This window comes from Neodiprion pinetum, chromosome 3 (assembly GCF_021155775.2).
Source record: "Neodiprion pinetum isolate iyNeoPine1 chromosome 3, iyNeoPine1.2, whole genome shotgun sequence".
Taxonomy (NCBI): domain Eukaryota; kingdom Metazoa; phylum Arthropoda; class Insecta; order Hymenoptera; family Diprionidae; genus Neodiprion; species Neodiprion pinetum.
In genome coordinates, this window is record NC_060234.1 from 18,484,601 (window position 1) to 18,511,111 (window position 26,511).

Genomic DNA, 26,511 nt, shown 5'->3' on the forward strand with positions numbered 1-26,511 from the left:
ATGACTTTGATGCGACGTCACACATGTGATAGGGATAAGACATAATATTTACGTAATATTTAAGTCACAATCATGACGTCATATAAAAGTCAAATTTTATGTCAGCACTATGTCATAATGATGTCATACTACATGACGTCATATCAGAGTCATCAATAAAGTCATTTTTATGTCATATCTATGTAAAAAGTCGATGATCTCTATGTGACCTATCTATGACGTCATATGGAGGTCATGTGTTCACTGGGTAATCGTTCGTTGTGAATTCACCGCTTTACTATGTATTTAAATGTGATTAAAAGTGTTTGTATTGCTGATTTTTTTTTTTACGACATCACGTTTACTTCTGGATCATGCTAGTTCTGAACCCAATTATAATTTTTCAATTGTTGTTTTCTAATAAATGATCTCTGATGGGGGCCCCCCTTAAAAATCCGAAACGTCAAATGTTTATTTATTTTTTATATATCTGAATTTTTTTTTTTTATATATCGTATATTTAAATGTCTATTTATAAAATTGACAGATCTCTAAATGACTGTATCTTCGCTCTTCTCAGACACACCGTTTTTAAAAAAATCTTACAATATCCGGTTCAACGCATAGAATGACTCACAAAAAATGTCGACAAACTCAACCGAATAATTCGCGAAAAACATTCTTCGCAAGGATCGAAACGGCGTGGAATTACCAATACCAGACACACGTATTGATTATCTCACCGGTATTTACCAACGAGCGGATGTCACGATTAGCGTGACCGACACAATTCTATTTCAGCAATCGACGTACAACGTTGTGCATGCCATACTCTAATTGGCAATCTAATGGTTGTACAGCTAGGCGAGGTGGGACTAGCTGCTGATTAACATGCGGCAAAATCCTCTGTCAACTTTCGAGTCAGTCCTGTGCTGGCAAACGAGCGAATACAGGAGAACAAACTGCTTCGAACTATCTCGTGAAGAAAGTTCCAAACGTGCGCTACAGCGGATGAATCACTCGCGGTTTTGTCTACTCCGGAGTTGAACGAGATTTTGCGATGAAAAATTACCCTCTCAGGGGAGACTGCGTAATAATAATAATAATAGATCTTTATATTAATCACAATTACGTTTGCAATACATTGGAGTGAGAGTAGAGCAGAGGATAAGGAGGAGGAACTCAAACAGGTGAATTGAGAGAATCCGCCCATTAAAATTTCGCCACAAGCGTCGCTAGTGTTTCATTTGCACCGAAGCGTGATTGGTTGCAGAGATGCTCAAAATCGGTTAATCGATCATCTTGGAATGTGATTCGTAAAAATGTATACTTCCTCCACTGTCTTCGGTGCATACTGAACACCAGTGCGGTCTTATTTTTCCAGGCAGCTATTTGTTTATAAGGAGTTCAGTCTCCTCATATAGTCTTCGTGCTCTCAATATAACTGGTACCGTGTATACATGGACACAGCGATTCTGAAAAGGCTAATTTTTTGGTTAGGTCAATTAAGTTGGCAATGGAGAATCAGCCCGCAGCGCCGGCGCCGGCCGACTGCGAAACGAACTCAGGTTCAATTTTCGAAGCGCTGGCCGAAAATTGAACCTGAGTTCGTTTCGCAGTCGGCCGGCGGCGGCGCTGCGGGCTGATTCTCGATTGCCAACGCAACTGACTGGTCGAAAACATTAACCCGCTCAGAATCATTGGTGGCTACTTATACTTGGTGGTTATCGGCGTTAAATATAACTAAAGATCACCGATCCACTAACTTCGAGTTAGTTTTTTATCGTAAGAATTTCTTGCATCATAGTGTAAGCTCGAGAATATGAGGATCCTCCAATTTCTAAGCCTCCGAACGTTGTTGTTTGCGAGAAATAACTTCATTAATTTTATTGAGTATATCTTGGTATTTTGACTGCATAAAGAAAATGGGGTGCTAATTGAATCGGTGTAAGTATTCCAAGGGGCTGGAATCTCTTTGACATAATTTTTTTGTATTGAATGAAGTTTCTCGAAATCAAAATAAATCTTTGCATTCCTACACAGTCGAACAAATTCTTATTCGATACGAGATTAGGTCTGTTTACACTTTTTTTTACTTGACAAATATAAATTGGTTTTTTGTTTCGACAATACTACTCATCAACTATATGCGGGCCAACAGAGTATTCGTTACGGAGATAATAATCCACTTTGTTAAAACTAGGAAATATTTTTATAAATCTAATTAATTAGCCAAAAGAATATGGTTTTTCGAAAAAAAGAGCCTTCTTTCTGCAATTTGCAAAATCGTACGAAGCATGGCTTACTTCAAAGACATGAGTTTTGCTTCAGATTAAACAAACGGATCTGTGAGAAATATTAGGATAAATAACTTTTTTCTCAGGGTGCGGAATACCTCATAACTAAGTGCAGCAATAAAAGGCTTTACCGAGACACCGTGATTGACTTCCACCAAAAAGAAAACTTGAGCCTGGGAACTTCGCGAATTCTGGTTTAATTAATGGAAATTCGTACAGCTAATTTAAACTGCGCCAAGTTGGTTAAGTAAAAGTTCAAGTCTCTGCGGAGGAGAACATCCTGGATGAAATTTATAAACAAATTATTTGAGTACGAAGATGCCTCTAATGATTAAGCAGTCCCAAATGGATATCGAATTTCACAATCAGGGTCACTCATCTGATACCCCGTCAAGCAATGTATCAGATGATAATCGGGCCGGCTTTATTTGAAGAAAGGCCACGGCTTGACAAGTTTTTGAAGTAGGTATAGTGTAGGGATGCATATCGGAACATTCCAAAAAACTTTGACGAATTCACCCCCCCGCCCCCGTTGATTTCAAATTCATTCTTCGTAAGGAAGTTCCGGTAATGTAGAAATCATTGATAAATTTAGACAAAGAGATTTTTCTGCAATCCACAATTTGCTTTATCCCGCAATAAAATCGAAAGGGGTGAAGGTCAAATACGAGTTGAAATTTTTTAGAATATTCCATGTATTATACCGTATTACATGGTCAGTGTAAATCTTGAAGATATAAGTATATTCGTGTGACTGTAAGAACTAAGTATTGCAGAATCTATAACTATTCGTTCTAGTAATTTGAAAAATCAATTCCCATCATATTTAAATTACATTTGATTAAAGTAACCTTTTCCAAATTTTATCGGACAATAATGAAAAGTTACTCGGAAGAGTCGTTTTTTGTATCTTTGATACCGAAAATTTCAGCGTCAATAAACGCGACTTTGACGTATGAATACATTTCTATTCGAACGTATAATCGACCTGATATTGTTAATTTCACATTGATTCAATGGTTCAGCGATCAGCATAAAAATAAGATCAAAAAGTAAAACAAGTTCCAGAGCGTGAATATTAAACTTGAATTCGAGATAGGTATTGCTGAAAAAAAAAAAAAAAAAAAACACTTCGGCGATATGAGAAGACAAGCTATTCATCTTATCCATTATAGAGAACGGTTATCGTATTAGCAAAAAGTCTGCGGGAATTATCGACAGAAATGTAAGGGATTCCTTCGTGAAAAAAAGCAAGCCTCGAGTTATAGAATAATCGTAAAAAGAATCGAGAAAATTAATCGATAATCGGCTTCTCGCAAAGTGATGGTCTAGACTTACCGCCTGTAGGGCAATCCAACCAGCAGACTTCGATTCTCCATAAATTATTCTTCACGGCGTCTGAATTGTAATTGCTTTTACGACTGGCATTTTTTTTTTTTTTTCCTCATCCCTCTCTGAAAGCTGAAGTTAATTCCACCGCTTAATAAGAGGCCATTATTTACTGCCCACATTCCGTAGTTGGATTCAATATCTGCGGTATGTCTTTTATTCAAATTCGCTGCGTCAGATTCAAATGTGTAAAAACTCTCTGCGGCATGCGGATATAGGAACGGTTTCAAAATTAACGTACTTACTTCATGAATGGAATAAAAGTGTGGTGAAATTCAAAATGACAGAAGATCGTGTATAAATTTGACTGTATATAAGTAAATATGAAATACTCAAGAGTCCACCAGCGGCTAATTGCAAACTTATTGTCAGTGTTTGGTTTGGCATTACTTCTTGGAGCTCAAAGTAAAACAGTTTTTCTTGGCGATTCTCAACCAAAATTAAAAAAAAAATCAGTTGCAAATAGTTTTGCCTTTTTTTTTTTTTTTTTTTTTTCTTTGCGAGTCTCGAAACGTTAGAATAGGTTCGAAAATACCAGAATTTCGTCGTGTTCAACTTTCTAATTATAAAACCTATTCTAAAATTGTTGATATATTGGCTTACGTTATTTGAATTTGGTCGGAATAATTTTTATCACGAAGTAAGAATGTTGTTTCATTCGTGTTCACGATTATTGGCGCAACTACCATTGCTAGAAATTTTTGGAGACGGATTCGATTGCTTGATCCTCAACAGGCTTGCCCGTCATTGATCTTAATCTACGAAATTCAATTCTCACTACTCACATTTCAATCCCGATATTGCTACAAGTTCCTTTCCTTGCATTAGTTTGTTCAGTCGAGGAAAATGTTTCACTGTTTTCATAAAACTTTCGAGCGCAGTGGCGAATATTGAGAAGAACGTAATTCTTGTCACGTGCTTATACACGATGTAGTTGGATAACTCTAAATATAATATACACGCTGCTCTTGTACCTCGTGAAGTTTGCGTTTACAGGATTGAGCACGGAAGGTAATATATAGAGCTGGAACGAAGAGCGCGTATAAGGCGAGGCATCCTTACATGTAAATTTGACTGTTTACCTGGTGAATAAGCAATTATTCCGTCACGCTACATTCCATCCACGTTTCTCTCGGCTCCTTAGCTTGTGAAGTTCGAGCACTTCACTTTTGTTGAGGTATTCGTCAAGAAGTACGCAAATTCTTCCTCGCTCTGAACAATAATTGCTTGGGATATATTTTTGACAAAACCTTTTTGACAAAACCTTTCGGTTTTCTTTCCAAGTTATTCACTGACCTGAGTGATGAAGTCGTTGATACGTTGACTTTCAACTGTTTGCTCCCATTTTTTTTTTTTTTTTTGGTTCACTTGTAAAACCAATGAACTATGGAATTCCTCTCAACTCACCTATTCGACAGTAAAATATATTTCCAAATATATTTACGAAACCGTTCTTCCGACAAAGGACTTGAGGGTGAAAAATATTGGACCTACTTTTATCCTCGTATCGCGAAAACGCCGTTCCTTCAACCTTTTACAATACGTGTCGAGCTTTTCGTGAAAGCTCAAAGAACCGTATTTAACTTTTTCCAAGTTTCACCATTACCGAGCATATCACGCGAAATCCGAGATTCGTCCCGCAGATCGTTTTACGACACGTAAGTGAAAAAAAAAAAAAAAAAAACAATGTTGGGAGAAATGTGTTGACCGATGATAAGTTTTCCGAAATATTGTTCGGTACAAGCAATAAGTATGTAGCTTCACACGATATTTTGTATGATTTCAACGAACCGGTTACAGAAACTTGACATTTCTTTTAGAGAAATCTTATTCCATGCGCAATTGCGTTTCTCATTTTTTCATGTCATTTGTATGAAAGGATTTGGAAAGTCGTAGAAATAACAAGAATTCACGGAATAAAGTCAGTGAAATTGAATAAGTATCATGCTACGTTCATTGGGTATATATCTACGATTTTCCGCACGACTATTTTCCCTTGCACGTCATTCGTTCAGCTCAAATTATAGAGATATTTTATGCATGTGAGAGGGTTTGCAATTTATTGCTCCGTAACGACGACCTTGCGTACCGCAGGATGGGGAATTTATATGAGGTGAAGTTGGCATCGCTTTATTCCCATTGCGTTGCTAAAACAGATATAATACGTGAAGCTATCTATCCAGTGGACAGAAGGGTGTATCTTTTAGGACCTTATCGTCAAGGTAATTGGTTGGTAAATTACAAAGGACGATTGTCACGATTCAACGACTCTATGAAGGTTTTCAATTGAAAGCTTCACAGCTACGAAACATCTATAAGATATATTATCCGAGAACTAGAACTGAAATATTCATGAGGCATCTCGGATAAAGCTTTGTTCTTCATTCTTCCACTCGAGTAACCGATAACAAATAACGAAGCTAACGATGTGGGGATGTATAACCAAGTGGAAGAAAAGGTTGTGGCAAGAACGTGATGAACCGATCCGAAGGCTTAGGACGTCTTATTTAAATTTATCTACTTACATATAACTAAAAAAATCCTCGAGGGACAAGAAAAATTTTCAAACGTTGAATTTGAAATCTGAAGACCTGTTTGTGTTTACATTTTTGGAGAAAAAATAATATTCCTTAATTTTTTACGGAAAAATCCACATTATTTATCCAATTTCGATTCCCAATCGCTCATTTTATCTGTCAACGAATCGTCAATGAATTTTTTTAGTCGAATTTTAAGTAGCAAGAATCTATTTGTTGATAAGTCACAAGTTTATCATTTGTAAATTATAACGATTGTATGCTTATCGAATTTTTCGACGAGTCGAGAAGCTCGAGAAAAAATTTATCACACATGATTTTAGAGCGTATTCATTTATGAATAAAATAAGTTCTTGTTCACCGTAATCGGAAAATTTATGTAACATTTCCAGTAAAAATGATTATTGGATAACTTCATTCTTCTGATGCATGATAATTAGACTTTATAGTTGAAATTCAGTGGTTGAATTTTTTTTTTTTTTTGTCGAATCATCGACAGTTTTTTAAAATTATATCTGCCCTCATTACTTCCAATTGTACTCTTGAAACCATTTTTAGTCATTTTCTTATTTCAACAGATTCTCAAGCTGACTTTACGTCCCTTTGAATCCTTGATCGTAAGGAATTCATTGGTTGCCGTCACTTGTCATTGTAATTATGACGCGGATTGATTTCGATGAACAGTTTTCTCTTCGTTGCTGACGAAGAAATATAAGGAAACTTCGAACAGACCATTCGAGAGCGCGAGAAATAGGAAATCGGAGGATGGAAGGAGTTTCACGAAAGTAATGAGAGTGCAGCTCTTAGCACGTCCATTTCACGTGAAAATGGATTTTCCAAGTTCAATTGTTCCCTCGCTACTCGAGCTTGCTCAACGTAAAAAACTTGCCACTCTGTAGAACAAAATTAGCACCGGGATAAACGAATTATACACGGACTTCGGATCTGTCTCTTTATTGGGCTCGAGTTGTTCCAGCGACAGTCTATAAAGTGTAGTGAAAAAATGGTCTCTGATGATGCGAGGGAAAAAAATTATTGGTTCATTAGACAAAGCGAAATGGATAAATATTAGGTTTTTTTCGGTTAGCGGGGGTTCAATTTAGAAGCAAAAAAATTCGGTGCGTGAATAACCAAATATCAAATTTTTAACAGCCGACGAATTTAACCCTGATGATTACAAAATCTCGAATATCTGTGCAACTTGTATTTTACGAAGATGCAGAATTCATGAAAATATTGTATTTACGAAAAACATTTACTTATACACGATTTTTTAGTCGTCGAAAAAAAAAAAAAACCACCGACCTTACCAAAAGCATTTCGAAAGTGCTAACGGTAAAAGGTTCAGAAGTTTTGAGCATGTAATCCGAACTTCTAAAAACGTTTGAGCGCTCTTGACGATTCGGCCCCGAACTTTAGTTGCCGGCATCACTGCCGGGATACTCAGCCGGTTAAAAATATTTCGAATACTTGAAGAGAACGATTACCTCAGTGAAAATGTTAATTAAACATACACGCTTCAGTTTTTTACACACCAGAGCGCTGTACAGAATGATTAAAGGCACAGCAGCGCGAAAATAACACTGGCCAACAGTGGTTTTGTTGCTCTTGATATTTGAGTCGTCTTAGAAAGATTCGATGTCAACGACCTTAGGAGTAAGCGTAGTTTTTCGAAATTGGCTCTAGTTATTTATTTTATCGACATTTTCATATATGACTCAAAAAAGCAATGTTTAGGTGAAAAACTCGATTTCTTTTTTTTAATATCTAAAGTTTATCAAAAAAATACTATCAATAACCTTAGTTATGCTTACTTTATTCGGACAGAAGTATAAGAAATATAAGAAATATAATACTTTGTTGTTCTCGCCGTGAAAAAGAGGGCACAACAAGTTTCTTCGAAAGGGGGGGTATTGGGGTGTTCCGAAAAAAAAAAATTAAAAAATTTCTCTCAAACACGCATCAAACTTTCGGTAGAGCATCTTATATAGAATATCTCAGCCAAATACGAGCTTTTAATACTGATTTTTTTCCATTTTCCATTTAAATAACAGGTAAAAAAATTTAGGAAAAAATATATCTCATAAACGTCTGACATATAAACCATCTAAACGTGCATCTAATAAACTATCTGTATTAACAGATTCTTATAGGAAATTTCACGCTCTATAAAAAACTACTGATATAGAACTTTAACCGTTCAAGAGAAATTCGCCTTTAAACATTGAGTCATCTCGAATACAATACTACAATAACATAAAAACCAGAGCCAATCTAATATAATCATAATTATATTCGTAAGTTTTACGTTCTCAAACACCAGGATTCACAGAAAAAATCAGAGCAACAAAAAAAAGTATTTATTTTGTAGAGCTGTGTAATCCGTGATTTGATAGAGACGTGGTCTTCCGATTAAATATTGTCCGTGATCGAGTACAGTGGGTCTTAAATGGGTCTGGGAACAGTGTGGCAGACGCGGTATTCGGGAAAAATAAACCGCGAAATTTAAAATTGAGATGTATCACTTTCGGTGGTTTCACGTGATGCGGAATTCATACCTGACATTACTAACAGCACATCGCTGTTTCGATGAAAAATCAAAATTATACAATCAAATTGAAGTAATGATAAAAAGTTGAACGTGAATCCACTTGCACATTCAATTATCGCCCTAGGCTCTACGTTCCGGTGGAATGAATTCCGTACCATATGAAACCATCTTTATGCGACTGTTTCTTAATAAACTTTTTTTACATTAATTGAGAGCCTTATTTTTATGCACTTACGTGTAAAATTGTATTAAATACATAATAAATATTGAACAACAGGTATACTTATTGTGAATTTTATTGCAAAATAGCAAGAGACTGTGTACAGTAAACTGTAGATAAGTGTGTAGAAATTAAATTTTGCACTTGATAAAAATACGTAAAAGTAGATCAAAAGTTAGTAATATATGAATGTAAAAATATCGAGAAATAATAAAAATTTGCTTACATTGTAGAAAAATGTATAGGATCAAAGTTGTGTGAAATTATGTTAAATAATGTAAACTATAAACATACGATTATCTGCGTGCATAAAAACTCGTTTTTGTATAAAACTCAGACATTGAATAAATGTTGATCAGAAATAAATTAATTTAAATAGAATTATTAAAAAAAAACTACGTTTTCTTCTGCGAGTTTTCGAGTGAGTTTCAAGTATCACAATCTGAATCGTTCCGAAGCTGGTATGTAATTTGCCTAATATTTCGAAATTCGCAGGATTGTTTTCCTAAAAATGGCGAAGCCCACTGTATGATCGAGAGGCCAACATCGCTGCACAGTCGGTAAAACAGAAATCACGCGCAAATCTCTTTAATGCACCTTACGTCAACAATAAAAGTGCGGAAAGAACAATGTTTCAGATTGTTGGGATTCTGGAAATGTATAGCTTGAAAATGATGCCAATAAAATCCATTCGAAATCAACACAATAGGCAGAATATGATGATCCTTATTTACAAAATTAAATTTCTAAGATAATCGAAATTACATAGATTACAAAGAAATTAGGAGAACTACAAGGGATTACGAAAATCACAAGTGATCACAAAAGTTATCAGGACGTTAGGGATTACCAAACTTGTAAATTATTACAAGTAATACATGGATTCCAATGGTTAAACAGATAACGTGAAGTATACGAAGGAATTACAAAAGATTACGAAGGATTACACACACACGGAGAGAAAAATCTGAGAAAAATGACCCTGCTGCTACTATAATCGTGATGTAAAAGACACCTAATGCAGTTTTTACCGTGCTGCATCAGAAAAATGCGTCGTCACATTTTGAATTTGGCGCTGCCGAAATACATAGTTTCTAAGTAATGTAGTAATTTTTTTCATAAAAACCCATAATTTTTGTAACATGTATCAATAAAAACTGCATTAGGTGTCTTTTACATCACGATTAGTAACAGCAGGGTAATTTTTTTTCAGATTTTTCTCTCCGTGCAGATTACACGTAATGACAAAAATTAAAAGGATTATAAAAAATAATATAAAGACTACAAAGAGGTTGTGAAATATTTAAAACAAGTTACAAAGATTACAAGGATTTTAAGGATTAGGTACAAAAATATAAGAAAGGGATTATGTACACCAGATTACAATAATAATTAATCCTTTGGAACTAAGGTAAATAATATTTCTTCAGGGCGGAAGATAAATGTTATGCTTTTCCACCGTTAATGGACGAAGAAAAAGGTAACGAGCACTGAATTATTAATTCAGAATCGAACTTTTGTGTTCAAGATAACATTTTCCGTGTCTGATGTGATTCTACAGTTACGGTTTGCCCCGTAGGACGGGGGGGACGTCCGTAAATGACGTCACTATGCAGTGGGCGTTGGAAATTAATAGTGTCAATAACTGCTGGAAAAATAAAAATGGAGTCCAAACTGGTGTGATGTCACTTCCAATGAGTGATCGATAGAAGCTTCTCTGTAACCATTCTATACCAGTGAAATTAAAGAGCGGTGTATTTTATAAGTAGAAATCCAGTCGGAGACTGAAATTTTTGTTTCCTTACTCACTGATGACATTTTGATGAAAATAGGGCGTCAAACAGAATTAAAGAAACATCATCATCCTTTGAGTGGATACAATGTAGCCTCAGTTTAGCATTGAGACAGGAAAATGGAAAAAATGGTACATGGAAGAACAGAACTTGAAGGCTTACGACATACTCTCTTTAATTTAACGATTGAGTCAGCTGATTCTTATTTTCATCATTACGATTAAACTCATAGTAGAAATTTGTTTCAACTTTGACAACGCATTGCTTTTTCAGCGTAGAGTTCAGAAAATTCAGCAACACTTGGAAGATTACGAAAAAATAGTGTTGGTTTCTGCAACTTATTATTATTTTTGTATTTCCCGGATTTCCGACGAAATAAGGTTCGTAGATAGGAGTATTTCCACCGTTCTGGAAATAATTATGACTAAAATGAGCCGTCGTGGGACTATTTTGATGAAACATACAGGCCGGAAAAAGGAAATTAAAGATGAAGCAAACCGGTAGACTTTATTCTCCATTGAATCCAAAAAGTCCGCAAATAGTAAAACATGGCAGAAGACCGCACATTGTTTGATAAATTTCGAACTTCTATGAATTTTCTGATGTACAAACAATGCACTGCCTCAATCTGAATGAAGACCATTGATTAATTTATGAACAATAACGAAACGGAAAAATTAACTGACACGGTAGATAAATAAGGACGACTACGTACCCCAAAAAGGATTTTATAGTCAGTCCTTACCGACCGAGTAAGAATATATCACATATCTTGATCATTATTAAGGTACTAGGACCTAAGGTACTACAATTCAAAAAATAAAAATTTTTTTTATTTCATTTTTCGACTCCTCAAAGCATCAAAAATCACTCCTTAAAATTTTATGAAAAAGTTCTGAACAGAAAAAAAGTTACAGCGATATATAGCACTCTCGGTCGGAGCGTATAGGCACGAACCATCACTAATTGTAAGTAAGGAGGTCCAGGAGATGGTAAAACCAGTTTGAATTGATTTGTGAATTGAGCAGGCTGAACAGGACTCAGGCGTACTTTTATACGGTCCAGGGATTGCGGATTAATCAATCGGAGGTAATAAAACTTCACATATTCCGCGAAATATAGAAAAGAATACGTAAAAAACTTTAAACGCGTTTTTCTCAAAAGGACTTTTTTTCGCACGGCGGATTCACCGGACCGATCATCACCGGGATTTTTTCACTTGTTTATTTAGGTGTTCTGCGCAGAAATCTAACACTTTTTTGCAAAAAAGTTATCAACAAAAAATTTGGCAACACCGAAAAGATGGAAAAAAAAAGTGGTATTTTTCCACTTTTTTCAAGCACAGGCCATTTTTCTTATTTTTGCACTTTTTTGCATATCGGCGGTGGATTCCTGTGTAAAAAACCTTTCTCTACAACGTGCTTTTTCCCGATTTTGTTTCAGACCTCCCAATCCGGATATTATCTGTCCGCCATCGGACTATTTTTTTTTTTCAAGGACCGTACTTTTGCGCCCTCTACTAATCACGGTCAAAATGACCAGTCAAGGACTCGGGTTCTTCTTTACTCTCCGTAAAATGCCTAGTATTAAAAAAAAAAAAAAAAAAAACATGGCAATAGCTAATAGAGAAGCTGAGATAATCTTATTTGAAAATTTGCTTTTTTTTGCCTTCTAATAGGTACCAGTACCTTAAAGTCTGCGCGTTACCGACGTGCAAATGCCGCGTTCAACAGAAATGTTGAAAAACTTTTCCGCACCATGCTAGAATAACGCCAGAAGCCGTATGCAGAAATTAGTGGACACTTTTATGCACGAATACCTACATATTTCTGCAATATTGTTACGTGAAGCAACATTTCAATAACCTCCAAAACGAACGAAATTTTACTCTGTCGATAACTGCGGTTACAGCAACCTTTTGAAACAAAGCTTATCGCCCTTCGCCGCCACAGGTATACAACTTTATAATATGTATTTTACGGCTAGTTATATGAGACGTTCCTTGCAACAGTTTTTGTTGAATAACCGATTCACGATACAAGCTCTAGCTTTTAATGGAAAATCCTCGAGAGCTTTTCCAGACTTCGTGTAGTTGAGGCCATTTCGAAAACAACGGGAAAATATAAAGTCCAGTCTTCAACTCGCGTTAGACGCTGTTTTCCGTTATTTGCTTGTCTTCGAGTATTACGTTTATCCAGTAAATGGATCGGCTTTCGTGTACAAAACGACTATGCTGGGAGTAGATACCTTAATTCGTCTATTGTGTGGAAAATATGACAAATAAATATATGCTTCATAGTCAAATGAAAATTGATCATACGATTACGCGATAGTGCCTATATTGCTGATAAAAAAAAAAATTTCCGACAATAATTCGAGAAAATATCAACCGATTCAGATGAAATTTGGCTCACTGACTTACACCGACTTAACTTGGAACTATGTGCTAGATTTACAGTAGAATCGGCAGTTATTTGAAAGAATGTAAAGCTTTCACTCCAAAATTATTGCGGAGCTCTTTAATAACAGTTAAACAAATTGTATTGCTTGTTTTTCGAAGAGAACTAACTATTTTGAAGTCACCTCAAACTTTTATTACACTTATGGAAACAAGCTTCAATCTTCGAGACAATTTTTGAATGCGCACTTTGTGGATAAATCTTTCGAATCATATGAATATTCATTGCGCAACAGCGTATCTTGTCCAAAATCCACCGACTACACCTGCTATTAAAGCTATCGAGATTGCTAGACAATTCGGGTTCAAATATATGTATACACTTAGTTTCGAACGTGCGATAACAGTAATTGCCGTAGGGTGTTCCACAAATGGTAAAGGCTGGCTTCTGAGCAGACTGATTATGATAGCGAGTTTCTCTGTCAAGGGGGCGGCAATTCAATGTCTGAAACGGCTTTGCCGTGGCAAAAAACGCTGTTCTATCCGCGGGCTGTATTGTTACGTCATGTAGGGCACGATCCATCAACTTTCCGCCAACTTTAAAAAATAAAAATTGCGATCTGGCTGCAATTTGGAAATGTTATAGTAAACGCCAAAATATGCATATCGTATTATACAATTTTTGTACCTTCGATCCTTATTTGATCGCGTTTTTAAAGTAAATCTTCATCTTCGAATTTTTTGCACTTCGTGATTGTTAGAAAAAATGTGACCGAATGTAGTTTTTATTACATACCGGAGCGAGATATAAACAGGAAGTCGGTGAATGTGTATCGATAATCGCATCTGCTGTATAAACTTCGATCTATCTATCATATTGTAAAACTCCTATTCTATCATGTTTAAGAATCTTTTAGAATTTGAAATTTATTTTTAGGTAGAGCTTCGGGAATGTTTTTTCGACATTTTCAGGCATGTTATATAAAGATATCACATATTAGGGTATACCTTATTTTTAGGTCGCAAAAATTTTCATTCGGACGCTTCCCAGATCTGTTTCAAATCATTAAAAAAAAATCTGTATAAAGTTGATGTTTTGATAATTTGAATAACGGGTTATATTTAATGTTTCTGATAAAATAAGCAAACATCTTTTTAAAAATAATTGTAATAAGAAAATTTCCTACAAGAATCTGTATCTAGATAATATGTAAGTCCAAGTAATATGTAAATTTCTAAAATTTTCCGATTCTTTTTGCGTGTTATTTAAATGGAAAATGGAAGAAATAAAATAGGCAACTCTAAATATCAATATTTAAGAGATCACATTTGGATGGGATATTCTATTTGAGATGCTGTAAAGAAATTTTGATGGACGTTTGAAGAAAAGAAATTTTTTTTTGGCACACCCTTATATAATAAATACATATATATATATATGTATATACATAAAATTGTCTATACAATATGCATGTATAACATTTTATTCATTCGTTCGATTCAGTTGTTTTTACCTCCTCCTGCTTCGTCTTCAATTCCTCGCTTATTTTATCACCACCCTGGTTCCGCTCGAGTTTCCAACTTTTTCCTCGACGAATGAAGGTACAAAAAACGGAAATTAATTCCCGGCGTTTGGGGCTCGTTTAACGGTGAGATATACTCCTAATTCACAATGAAAAATACTTTCTCACAACCTGGCATCACGTGCCGCCATTAAAATTCTGATCTGCCAGCTGTGAGCGCGTGTAAAACGAGGATCAAAATTGAATTTCGACGTGGTGAAACGTTGAGTCCTGCAGGAGGAAGCCCCACAGACTTTTCCCAATGAATCATTCACGTATATTAGTAAGTGCGCTAATGGCCATTCTCATAATCGCACAAGGTGCGTTCCAAATAATGTCGCAGAAAATTTTACCCGATTTTAAGTAAACGTGGTGATAGAAATGACGAAACGAATCATGTTTATTTCATCGCGGTTGGAAACATTCGAGTTTAGGCGAAATTCTACGAAAGCTCGCGCATCACAAATTTACGCAATTAATAAGCTTGCTAGGGAACGAAGGACGTCTAACAACAGAGTAGCTTAACCTTAATTCTTTCGATAGATGACGACTAATAATTTGAAAAAGTTGGTTTTTAAAATGAAAAAAAGTTGGTATACCGCAAAAATCGGGTCTTTCGTTCGAAGGCAACATTCTTTAAATTCCTTCGTAAAAGGCTTGTACAAAGAAAAAAAAAAAAGGCAAAAGGATATATCTTTCAAATCCTATTCTCAAAGTTTACACTTGAAATTCAAAGTTTTTCCATTTCAACAGCATGGGCAAAATGTCACTTTTTCAACCATCACCACTCAGCCATATTTAATGCCACGAACTTGATCCTAGAAGTATTGAGGTCTCTCCATAATTGTTCTTTAAACAACATCCGTAACAAGAGTTTCAGGAGTTATAACAAAAAAAAATAATAAATAAAATAAAAGTTATGAGTCTGGAAAGTAAAAATTCTTCCAACATCGAGTCCACATATATCTATATCTATTATCAAATGCGGCCAAGTGATGTATTCTCCGTGTTATTAAACGGGAAGGAGACATCCTCCTCAGGGATATTTTTAATCCTTTCTCAGTGAGACAAGTTTCTTAGGCGGTAGACGAAAGAACTTTTCAGTTGCGGTTGATACACACACCGAGACCTCCATTTTAATTTATTACCATAAATGAAAATAATATTCTGGGTATTAAATGAAAACGAGTTTCGTAGCTGTAATCAGAATATACTAGAGGATCTGCTAGTAACACGTGCGATTCAACTTGCTTAATTTTGACTGTCTGACATCCGTGCTCGCACCCTGAGGCAAACCGCCGAGAAAATCAAATTCCCTAGAATCGACTGATTGACAAGTGACGGTCAACCATAACCTCTCGCCTAGTCATCTGGCTACGCTTGTAAACTAGACGAGTTGCAATTGTCGGGCAGGTCTTTTCAAGAAGAACTCTCGATATAGTACCTACGTGTTACTATTATTTTCATTGGATAAATATCTTTGAGCAACTGTTGCAGTACTTCGATTTTAGTGGCACAATAGATTGATGTTAAGGCCTGATTTGATCGAATAATTGCAGTTGACTGTACAAACATATGTAATGTTGCACTCACCGGGAAATGTAGCGTCGATAACCTTAATTTCACTAAACAGTTACCAGTATCACATTTTCTCATAATTAAATTATTCACTAGAATTTTCTAGGGACTTTGAAAGATGATATTTCTTCTCAGTGTTCCGAACGAAATACCCTATAACGAAAGAGCGTGCGTCTAGAAAATTTTGAAAGTATACATCCGAGCCTCGATATTAAATTGTTTTCAATCTATTGAGATATACTTATACTTTTGAATGAGAACAATAACTATGGCTACTCGGAAAGCGTCGAGAGGGTTTGAAAATAGATGGCTTACGTGCATGTTTGTGCACAGCACCGCACGAAACGTGCGAACGACGAATACGAAATGAGAATTGAACTCAGAGGTGAAGGGAAAATCTTTTCTTGGATGAAATCGAAAATGTCTTCTCCATGAAAAAATTCCTCGGGTATATAAATTGTTCTACGTGAAACAAATACGAATTTAGGGGGGTATAAAGAGACAATGATTTTGATAACATTATTAAAAAAAAGGAGTGATTCTTTAATTGAAAGTTCCGAGTAACGTTCTTTTATTTATGAAACGTCCACTTGGCCAGGAGAGTGTTTGTTATATTAACATCGTGACACATATGACATGTCAATAAAGTTTCTTCACCGTTACGAAAAGTTTCTTCCACCAGAAGCTTCCTGTTATAAGAAAACGAAATTTCCTGATCCGGGCATTTTAGTGATTTAGATGTTATTTCGAATTCAGTCACAAGTTCCACTTCTGTTTTCATCTACATATATTTTACGATAATAATTGAATTCAATGAAAACCTATGAAAATGTATCGCGCTAGTTCAGAGAAATATTAAGCAATTTGTTCTTACGCACTGCATGCCAAAATTACAGCACGATTACTACAGGCAGAAAGCCTCCCTGATTATTATTGGTATAATGAAAAGCTTCATCGAGCTCTATTATGTTGAATGAAAGATATTGTATTATTCATGTAACTGGCATAAATTACGCTAGAAATAAGTACGTCGTTAGTGAGATAAATTTTGATGGTAGGCCGTGCAGTGCGTGAATTTTCAGAAAAAAGTCTTCCGAGTAAAATGAGTGATATTTTGAAGTGCTATCGAACAAATGAACCAAATTTTTAACCATTTTTAAGTGATTTGAAACTAACTGTAAGAATCGATCTCTGAGATCTGGTTTATAATTCCACTAATAGACATTATTATGCCTATCTAAAGATAGGCTCCAACCCTTCTCATTTAGCTGACGAATTCTAAATTGTAAATATTATTTTTCGACTTTGCTTCACACGATAAATTTTCAGTGAAAATTGACTAGTCTTGTATTATCGTTTTTTGAAAGCATACAGCATGAAAAATTCTAAAAAATGGAATAACAGACGGCTTACAAAACTTGGACTCAGGACTTTTTTGCCTTTAGATAGATTTGATTTGAAATAGTAATTAGAAAATTTTAGGGAAACGGATATTGTTGCAATAAAATATTGAATATTGTTAGAATTGAAATAAAATGTGATGCAAGTAACTGTTTAGTGGAATTATGGTTGGACCATGATAAAAAGAATACCAACACGAGTTAGATTTTCTAGTCACAGCTACAAAACTCATTTTCATTCGGTAATCAGAACTATTTTGCATCGTGCACATTGAATCGTGATATTGAAGAAATATTCGGATTCAGACCTGAAATTTGTCATTTACGATAATGTGTTTAATATAAACATTTGGCATAGTAAAATAACAAAGATTTTATATTTTTTTCATAAGCCACAACTAAAGCAGCATCTATATAAATCGTAGAAACGACTCACTTTAAAAGTGGTGAGAATTATTTTTTCCAAACTGCAACCGTGATTACCTATAATAAGAAGGTTGGTGAATTGGAATTAAATGCCTTTTTGTTCATTTTATTACGTGATGGTCGAACATTGAGAATTCATCAGATTTATTTAATCCGGAGCAAACTTAAGGAAACAGACTTCTTTTGTCAATAATGAATTAAATACTGCTATTTTTTTTTTTTTTTCATCAATATCAATATCAGTGAAATCTTGAAAAATTTACTACTCAGGTATAGATGCCGCATGAGATTGTAGAGAGATAGTTTTTTCAGTAAAAATGTATCTACCGTTAAATGAAATCAAATCGATCTATCAGATTTTCAATTATTTAAAGTGATTCGAAATGAACAGACGGTGTCTGGGTTTTAGTTTGTAACTCTCTGTATGTGTTTTTATTTCATTCCAAGGAGAATCTTCGTTACTAACGAATATACGAACTTGATCAATCTTTAACGTGCAACTATCTAGTAATAAAACAAGCGAAAAAGTGTTGATCTTTATAACTCAGCAATCTCCTTAGGGGCCATTCAAGTATTAGCTAACGATAAAACAAGGGTAGGCCATTCAGAGAAACGTTATCAAATGTTACCCTGTAGTTGTAGGCATTCCAGACAAGCATTGGCTAAGATAGAAAATTCGAAGTGCGTGCTCAAACTCAGCTAGAAAATAATAAAAAAAATTTCTCTAAAGGGCGGTATTAATAATACATTAATTGCTCAATAACAATATCTTAGTAAATAAAACGTTTGTTGCATGCATTTAAGAAGAAAGACAATGCGCAATGTATTTAATATTCGATGAATAATGAATTCACGTTTTACCGAACATGTCAATGTGTATTAATAATTAACAATAATTAATGCTTAATAAAGTAGAAATAAATTGATCAGGATGTGAGTATAAATTACATATCCGCCATTTCCAGGTCATGCATCGACTATCATTGAACTTTTCAAAAATCGTTAGCTAACGTTAAAAAACAGCGGTAGGAAAACAAGGAAACGTTACCGATCGTTATCATTATGGGTGGGATGCAAAAGTTTGCAAAAATGCTTTAATTGATGCTCAAACGGCTCCTTAGACGAGTAATCAGGGAGAAGACTCGGATCAATTTTGACACCGACTATACTGCAGTCCCTGGGGATTAAGAGGAATCGGTAGTCAACTCAGCCGCCTCGAGATTAGTGATACAACGCCACTGCCATTCCAGCATCTAATTTCATGAGTAATGCATTATATACTGGGCCACGGTTCGCTGACTAAGAACATAGGATATGGATCAGGACAGGAGATGTTTGTTCTCTTGTCGTTCGGGTTGATTCGTGTGTGAAGAAACGCGACGGTGCGATCATCTCATATTAACCAACGAGGCAAAAACGCGTTGGCTATGCGATTTTCAAGGTCCTATGGGATCTAAAAAACGATATCGCTGAGACTAGACTTCGAGATTTCGTATTTTTAAGCCGAATAAGCAAATTTTTTACTCAAGTACAAAATCGGAACGTGTCTGTGAAAAAACACGCCGATCAGCAGTGTGTCCAAAGATGTAAAATAGCGCGAGATTGAGAAACTTTGAAAAGCAAACTGCGCGACTTTATTTTTTCTTTATCTTTCTCACGCGAAATATAAATTCAAGGGAATGAAATAAAATTCAGTCTTGTCGTATTGGCGCGTAAAATGATCAGCTTGTTTCTCGGAAATTTTTTCTTTCGCTGCGGAGCTGCGAAAATCAATATTCATGGTGAGTTACTTGTTCCATTGAGTAGCAAGGAGATGTTTTTTTTTATTTTCTTCAATAACGATTACTCTTTGTTTAAAGTTATCGAAAATTTCTTTTCAAAGTTTCAGACACTTTTATGAAATACCAGCGAGTTCACAGAGCTTTACAGAAATATATGTTGACCCTGCGACGGCAGAGTTGAAATTGTCAGTTCTCGATCCCGTTGGGTTAGACTTGCGACTAGTTTGCTGCCGAGTATTCACTACCATTATTCATCACTCGGGAAAGTTCAAAGCTCGCAATATGAAACTTATTACGTACTAAATTGCAGTATATTGCATCCTCTTTCCTGCAAGCAACTGCGATCCACGGTGTGATCGGTACTTTTATAGCAGGCTGTGATACAAATATACTTCAGAATCTCTGAAACGGGAAGCAAATGCGGAAGTAATCGAAAACAAATATACCGTGTAAACGTTCTATGCGAATCTTGTTCGTTTTTATGTAATATGAAAACGTCTTACGTTTCTTTGACATGAAAATTTCCCTTTTAAACCAACTGGGTACAGGCGCGAAATGATGCATTCTATCACGAAATGTCGTGAAAATACTATGCGTCGAAAGAACTGGATCAAAAAAGCTTAACAAATCAGTTCTGTACAATTGAAAACAAGAAACAGAGAAATCCCTCAAAGGAAACGCAGCCAAGCAAGCAAAGTTGAGGATCTGTTTGTTAATTTGAACCGAGGAGTTAACCACTCGCCGTTTTTTGCGTGCAACAGATTTCAGGTAATTACACCGAATTTCACAGGATTCCAAAGGATTTCAAGAGGTTTCAAAAGATCTGAGACGATTTTAACGGATTGAGGGTGATTTCGACAGATGTCATGGAAGATCAGAAATTTTATGCAACTTCAAAGATATCGCAGATTTCAGACGACTTCGCGAGATTTCTCTCAAATTTTACGGCGATTCGTTGGATTTCAATGAATGCGGAGACTTCGGATGACTTTATCAGATTTCACGATTAGTGCACGCCAGGTTTGATAGGTGATCAACTCCTCGGTTGAAGTAAACCGAACAAGTCTATCGTATAGCTGTATTTCCTGAAAAAAAATACTCTGATACAATGACGTGCGGTTGAATGAAATTTTTTCAACATTACCTCTTTTCCTTGCGCTGCTGTTTCTTCTTTTTGAACGCCTTCTTGACTCTGAGGAGAAGAAAGGCGGCTCGGTCGATGGTCAGACTTGGCGAAGCCTTCTCGCCGCTCGACATCCTTCGTCCTATTCGAGTCAACACCTTCGCAAGCACAATTTCAACTTACTTAATTACCATTGCGCAATAACATGACGTATTATTATTCGCGGGTCATCCCGATTTCACCGGTGAATTACATATTGTCGTGATATTGGTGGGGGGGGGGGGGGGGAAAGTTCTACGGAATAAAGAAAGGGGTCGCGTTTATGCGAACATACCGTTTGCATTTGTCGAATATTCGACAAGGTTTCAAATCAGATCCAAACTTTCACAAATTAATTCTTTTCTGTTACTTGGTATTATATTCTTTGAGTATAATTTAAACGTTATTTTTTTTTTTTTTTTTTTCTTATTACTTATTCTCTTTCGTTCAAATTATGCTAATTGTTTTGTGATTTTTTTTTTTTCACTTTATTTTTGCACGCACTTCTTTCGTCGAAAATTTCTTTTCAGATGTTCTTTGATCTCTTTTCACTCTTTATGCTTGAAGCTCGGTTTATAATGCTTCGAGTTTCCATCCAAGGTTAAAGTGTATTCTCCAATTTTTTCCGCGCGAATTAATTCTTCATCCCGAGAGTTCACAAGTATTTAATGAACCTTGAAGTACATTATAACCTTGAAGAATATAAAGATCTTATACATCATGGAATCTCGAAGTTACGCGTCCTGGATTAGCCTCATACACCGTTTCAATTTATATTTCCTCCCCGTGGGATTCGCCTGGTCTCTCCCGACTTCGAATCTCATTACTTATTGACGTCTTTCGCTGATATTTCATTGGCTGAAAAATTATATCTACCGATAGGGAAAAAAGGATGACAGGAATATGGAGAATGTAGTGAAACAAATTACTGCAAATATTATCATAAAGCCACCAACTTTCAGCCTGCGTTGATAAACCTTTCGATTTGACTGTAACTCAAGTGCAAGTCAACCTTAAGTCTGACGGTTTAAAGAGAAGACGCTAATCAATATTGCCACCTTTTCGAATCGAACCTTTGTCTGAAAATTTCTGGTAGTTCTTGTCACTGGGAAAAAAATATGACCAAGTGTGTTTTTTCTGCAAAAACGTCAGATATTGCTGAATATGGAATCCATATTAAGGGAGATCCTCAGGGAGTGCGATAAAAAAATACGGTTTTATACATTTTCAATCCTGTGTATAACGCGACGGACCAAAAGATAACTTGTTTTCATTTTTTGTGTCAAAAAATTAGACATTTCGAAATATGTTCTAAAATTTCTAGAATGGAACGAAAGTGGAATAATACTTGAATCGGCATAAATATTCTATGGTTATAAGAATATGTATATTCGGCAAATTCGAGACCCCTGAAATATTTATACCGATTCAATTCTGATCCCATTTCCATGCCATACCGGTATAAAAATTTCAAAACTTGAGTCAAAATGTCTAATTCTGTACACAAAGCACGAATACAATTGATTTTTCGGTCCATCGCATGTAAAGAATCGAGAATATAGAACCAAGGTATTTCTTGGCACTTACTGAGGGTCTACCTCAACATGAATTTCACATCGGGAAAGAGCGGACCTTTTTACACAAAAAAAACATACAAGCTCATATTTATTACGATGATATGAAGTTTTAAACATTCGAAATCAAACATCCAGTTCGAAAAGGTTGATAAGATTGATCAACGAACTTCTTGTAATCGGTAAGAATTTATAGGCCTAGAATCTATCCAGATTGCGCTCAGATTGAAATTTTTGTCCTAAAAAGCTGGTTAAAAGTTAGCCATCCGTATAACTATACATGTACCCTGTAGCAGACGATGATTTTGATCAAATTGCACACTAGAGGGTTCGGGTTTAGGCAAAGGGCAGGAGGGGGGGGGGGGGGGGGGGGTTGATCCGTATAACGCTTATTATTAATTCGCCCGACAGTACATGTGTAAGTTCGTGATTATGACATTTGACGATCACACGGGAATATTACCGCGACAGACGATGATGAATAATTCAATCTGTATAATATTACGCTTCGATAATAACGAAGCGATGTTACGATGCCGCCGATACAGACCGTTAGCACTGAATTAACATATAATAATTAGGTTATTGAGAGTTGTAAAACTGCAGCACACCAAATTACGGTCGCATAGTTAATTTTGAATATATTCGCGCGTTGTCTTCGTTGCGGAACATAAAATCTCCCCATGGTAACGTGTATTGATTGGATATTTCGAACCAGTAAATTCGCTAACCTCCAATCTCGAACCTTCCCATTATTTTTACGGTTAAACGTTCCAGCAGGAAACTATTACTACTGAAACAATGTGTCGCGTGCAATATAGAGATGGAAAAACGCGCCTCTGGTAACAAACTGTTGGATGATTGGGTTTTTTTTTTTTTCTTGTACTCACCAGACGTGTGGTAAAAATGCATAACAAATACGTTGATACGAGCAAATCGAAATTAGGAAACTTACGTATCGAACAAAAGTGAGTTGAGGTGAAAGAACGTATCTAATAAAGTCTGTGGAGCCTGTGTAAAAGGCCCCATTTTTGGACACCCCAGCAAAACAATGTTGGCGCATGCGCAAAGTTGAAATTCTATATTTTACATACTAGGGTTTCTTTTGGCGCATGCGTCCTTTCAAACAACTCAATTTCACGCACTCTGTCATTGAGAATGAGCGTAAGTTACCTAACCTCGATTCTTCCTTCCTTTCTTCATTAGTTTTGAATAAAATAGCGTGTGTCACACGCATGCGCGAAGGGCGATATCTGACTCCTTCGCCCACCTTTCGTACTTGTAATCAGTGTTGGGCGAATTCCCAATCGATTGATTACAAATTGAATTTATAGTTGAAAGATAGATCAGTGACAAATTGAAAAATAAATCGACACCTTTATTTCCAATCAATTACAAATTAAAAATGGTATCGAAATGTTCTTCAGAATCAATTAAAAATTATAAATATAATTGAAATATTTTTGCCAATCAATTACAAAATACAAATGCGATTGAAGTATTCTTTCGAACAAATTGCAATTTGCAAATGTAATTGAAATATTTCTTCGAATCACTTACAAATTACTAGTTTAAATAGCGCGCCTACTGTTGAAAGCAAATAAGAAAGGAGTGTAGCGTTTGAATAAACCCGCCTAACTCAAAACATTATAATATGACTAATTTCGTAAACCTGTAGGTAAAGTCTTGACCTGTGTTGCCACGTTGATGATTTTCATCTTAGCCAACTCTCGCTCTCATTCCTACGAGAAGATGTCAAAGTAACAACATCGAATTAATACCTCGCAATCTTCGTTTCAATTTATTTTTTGACCTGTCAATCCAATTACACGACATAAATTTCTTTTTTACTCAATGTAGTCTCGTTGAATTTTCTTATAAAACTATAAGTCAATAGTTGAGAAATTAAGAAAGCTTATAACAACGAAAAGTGAAAAGCCATCAAGGAAAATGAAATCTGTGTAACAAAAACTGCGGAACCGACTGCGACAACGATAAAGTAAAATAAAAGATGAGTAAAGCAAAAAAAGAACGACAAACAAACTGTTGTTGTTTGAAGAAAAATACTAGTTATTAGCTGATCGCTTAGGGATAAAATGGTGTAGAATTATTTGACTTTGTACTTATCTTACTCAAAATGACGTTTCTCGACATTTTACCCGATAATTTCGAAACAATTGGTACCAATTGGTGAAATTTGTTACACATGTTATTCTGATTCGTAGTTTCCGCAACAACTAGAATGTATCACGTCTGCAATAAAATCTGTGAGTTATAAATGGAATACAGGTTAAAATTTGCCAAAACGACGGAAAACGTACTGAATATAGAAACTACCTAGATGAAATTAGCATTTGAACTTCCGACGTTTTTACTAATTATAAAAGTGTGTCGAGCCCGAAAACAACTTTTTTAAAAATTTTTTTTTGTTTCACGTACTGGACAACATGACGTGAAAAGTTCAGGCTCGAAGAGGATTCTGTTACATTCCGACCGTAGAAATTAAATTTTACTACCAAAGCAATTATGATTATCTTAGTACACGTAATAGGTTCAGATATGATAAATATGCTGTAAAACTTTGAGCAGGATCAGTCAAGTGCTTTTTGAGATATCGTGTCTACATTTTTTCCACATACTTTCTTATCGCGCAGTATACATTAGGTTACCTTCAATATTTCGTCTCCAACAAGCTGACAGAGTTTGTTTAAGTATCAAGAAATATAATGTTAAAATCATGAGAAATTTAATTCAATGTTTTATCTTAAAAAAAAAAAAAAATACCCAAAAGACCTTTGAAAAACCCCTTAACGGCAGGGTCATAGAAATCAGATTATTATAGCATCTCTCTACTAAAAAATCCACATAGCTTATCCGATTTTGGTGAACAGTAGCTTATTCAAATCATAAATATATAAAGTGCGAATCTTCTGAGGCAGATTATTTCTGGAGTTCGTCAGTTAATAAAAAAATCCGATAAGTGTAATTTTTGTAATTTACAGATGACGAAGATTTGACTTGGCAATGAATATCACCCAAAATCTAACCTCGGACAATCTGTGAAGAATTCGTTGAAGAATAAAATGATCGAACAATCATCCTCGATTTTTCAGTGAAAAACGTTTTTTCTATTTGGCACAGCTTCGTCTTTATTAATTATACAGCGTGAATTCGTAACGACTGCATGGTCCGTCGTCTGTTGAAATTTAATTCACACGCGGCACAATCCGAGAGTGGTTATTGGCCAGGGCGACCAACCGTTACAAATTTAGACGACAATTTGCCGCGATGTATTTACACTTGGGGCCAATGAATCCGAGAAGGCTAATTTTTTTACACTAGACAGTTATGTTGGCAACACAGAGAAACTTACAGCGCCACAGTCGGCCGAGCGCGAAACGCACTCAATCTCAATAAACATAACATAACCCATGACCGTCGAATCTAACCTTAGAATACGTGTCAATCACAGTCTTACAGACAGGTTTGAGCACTCCGGCTGTATAACCGTGCTCGAAAATGAAGCCGATGTTGTGAATTTTCGCCGCTAGCGCTAGTGAGGGAGAGGCCTACTTAGTACGCATCATGGTACGCATACACCGGCCTCAGAGATTGCAGCGCTCCGGTCTTTGGTGCACAAATTGAGCAACACAGGCTTCAAGACGGTCACGCTGTGTTATATAGGAAGGGGCTTGGAGTGCCCAGACATATCTGTAAGACCGTGGTGTCAATCCAACAAGTCATTGTTCCAAGGTTAGATTCGACGGTCATGGGTTACGTTACGTTTATTGACATTGAATTTGTTTCGCGCTCGGCCAATTGTGGCGCTGTAGGTTTCTCTGCATTGCCAACTTAACTGGCTGG

General features: G+C 35.7%; 1 protein-coding gene and 1 long non-coding RNA gene across 7 annotated transcripts in view; one reads left to right on the forward strand and one right to left on the reverse strand.

Moving 5' to 3' along the window:
- The window catches only part of wake (wide awake), a 292,797-nt gene that overhangs the window by 237,799 nt on the left and 28,487 nt on the right, over nt 1-26,511 (reverse strand). For 3 of the 6 annotated variants that reach the window (XM_069134081.1, XM_069134080.1, XM_069134079.1), the window contains exon 2: nt 21,056-21,192. In XM_069134081.1, coding sequence (XP_068990182.1) covers nt 21,056-21,168 — 113 coding nt within the window. In that variant the 5' untranslated portion in view covers nt 21,169-21,192. Of the gene's footprint in view, nt 1-21,055; nt 21,193-21,368; nt 21,428-26,511 lie in introns of those variants that run through there. The other 3 variants (XM_069134083.1, XM_046615327.2, XM_069134082.1) reach the window with 2 other exon arrangements.
- LOC124213739 (uncharacterized) lies at nt 933-9,632 on the forward strand. The gene is made up of 3 exons (XR_006881957.2): nt 933-1,069; nt 2,363-2,738; nt 9,469-9,632. It is a non-coding gene; the product is annotated as an uncharacterized lncRNA (long non-coding RNA).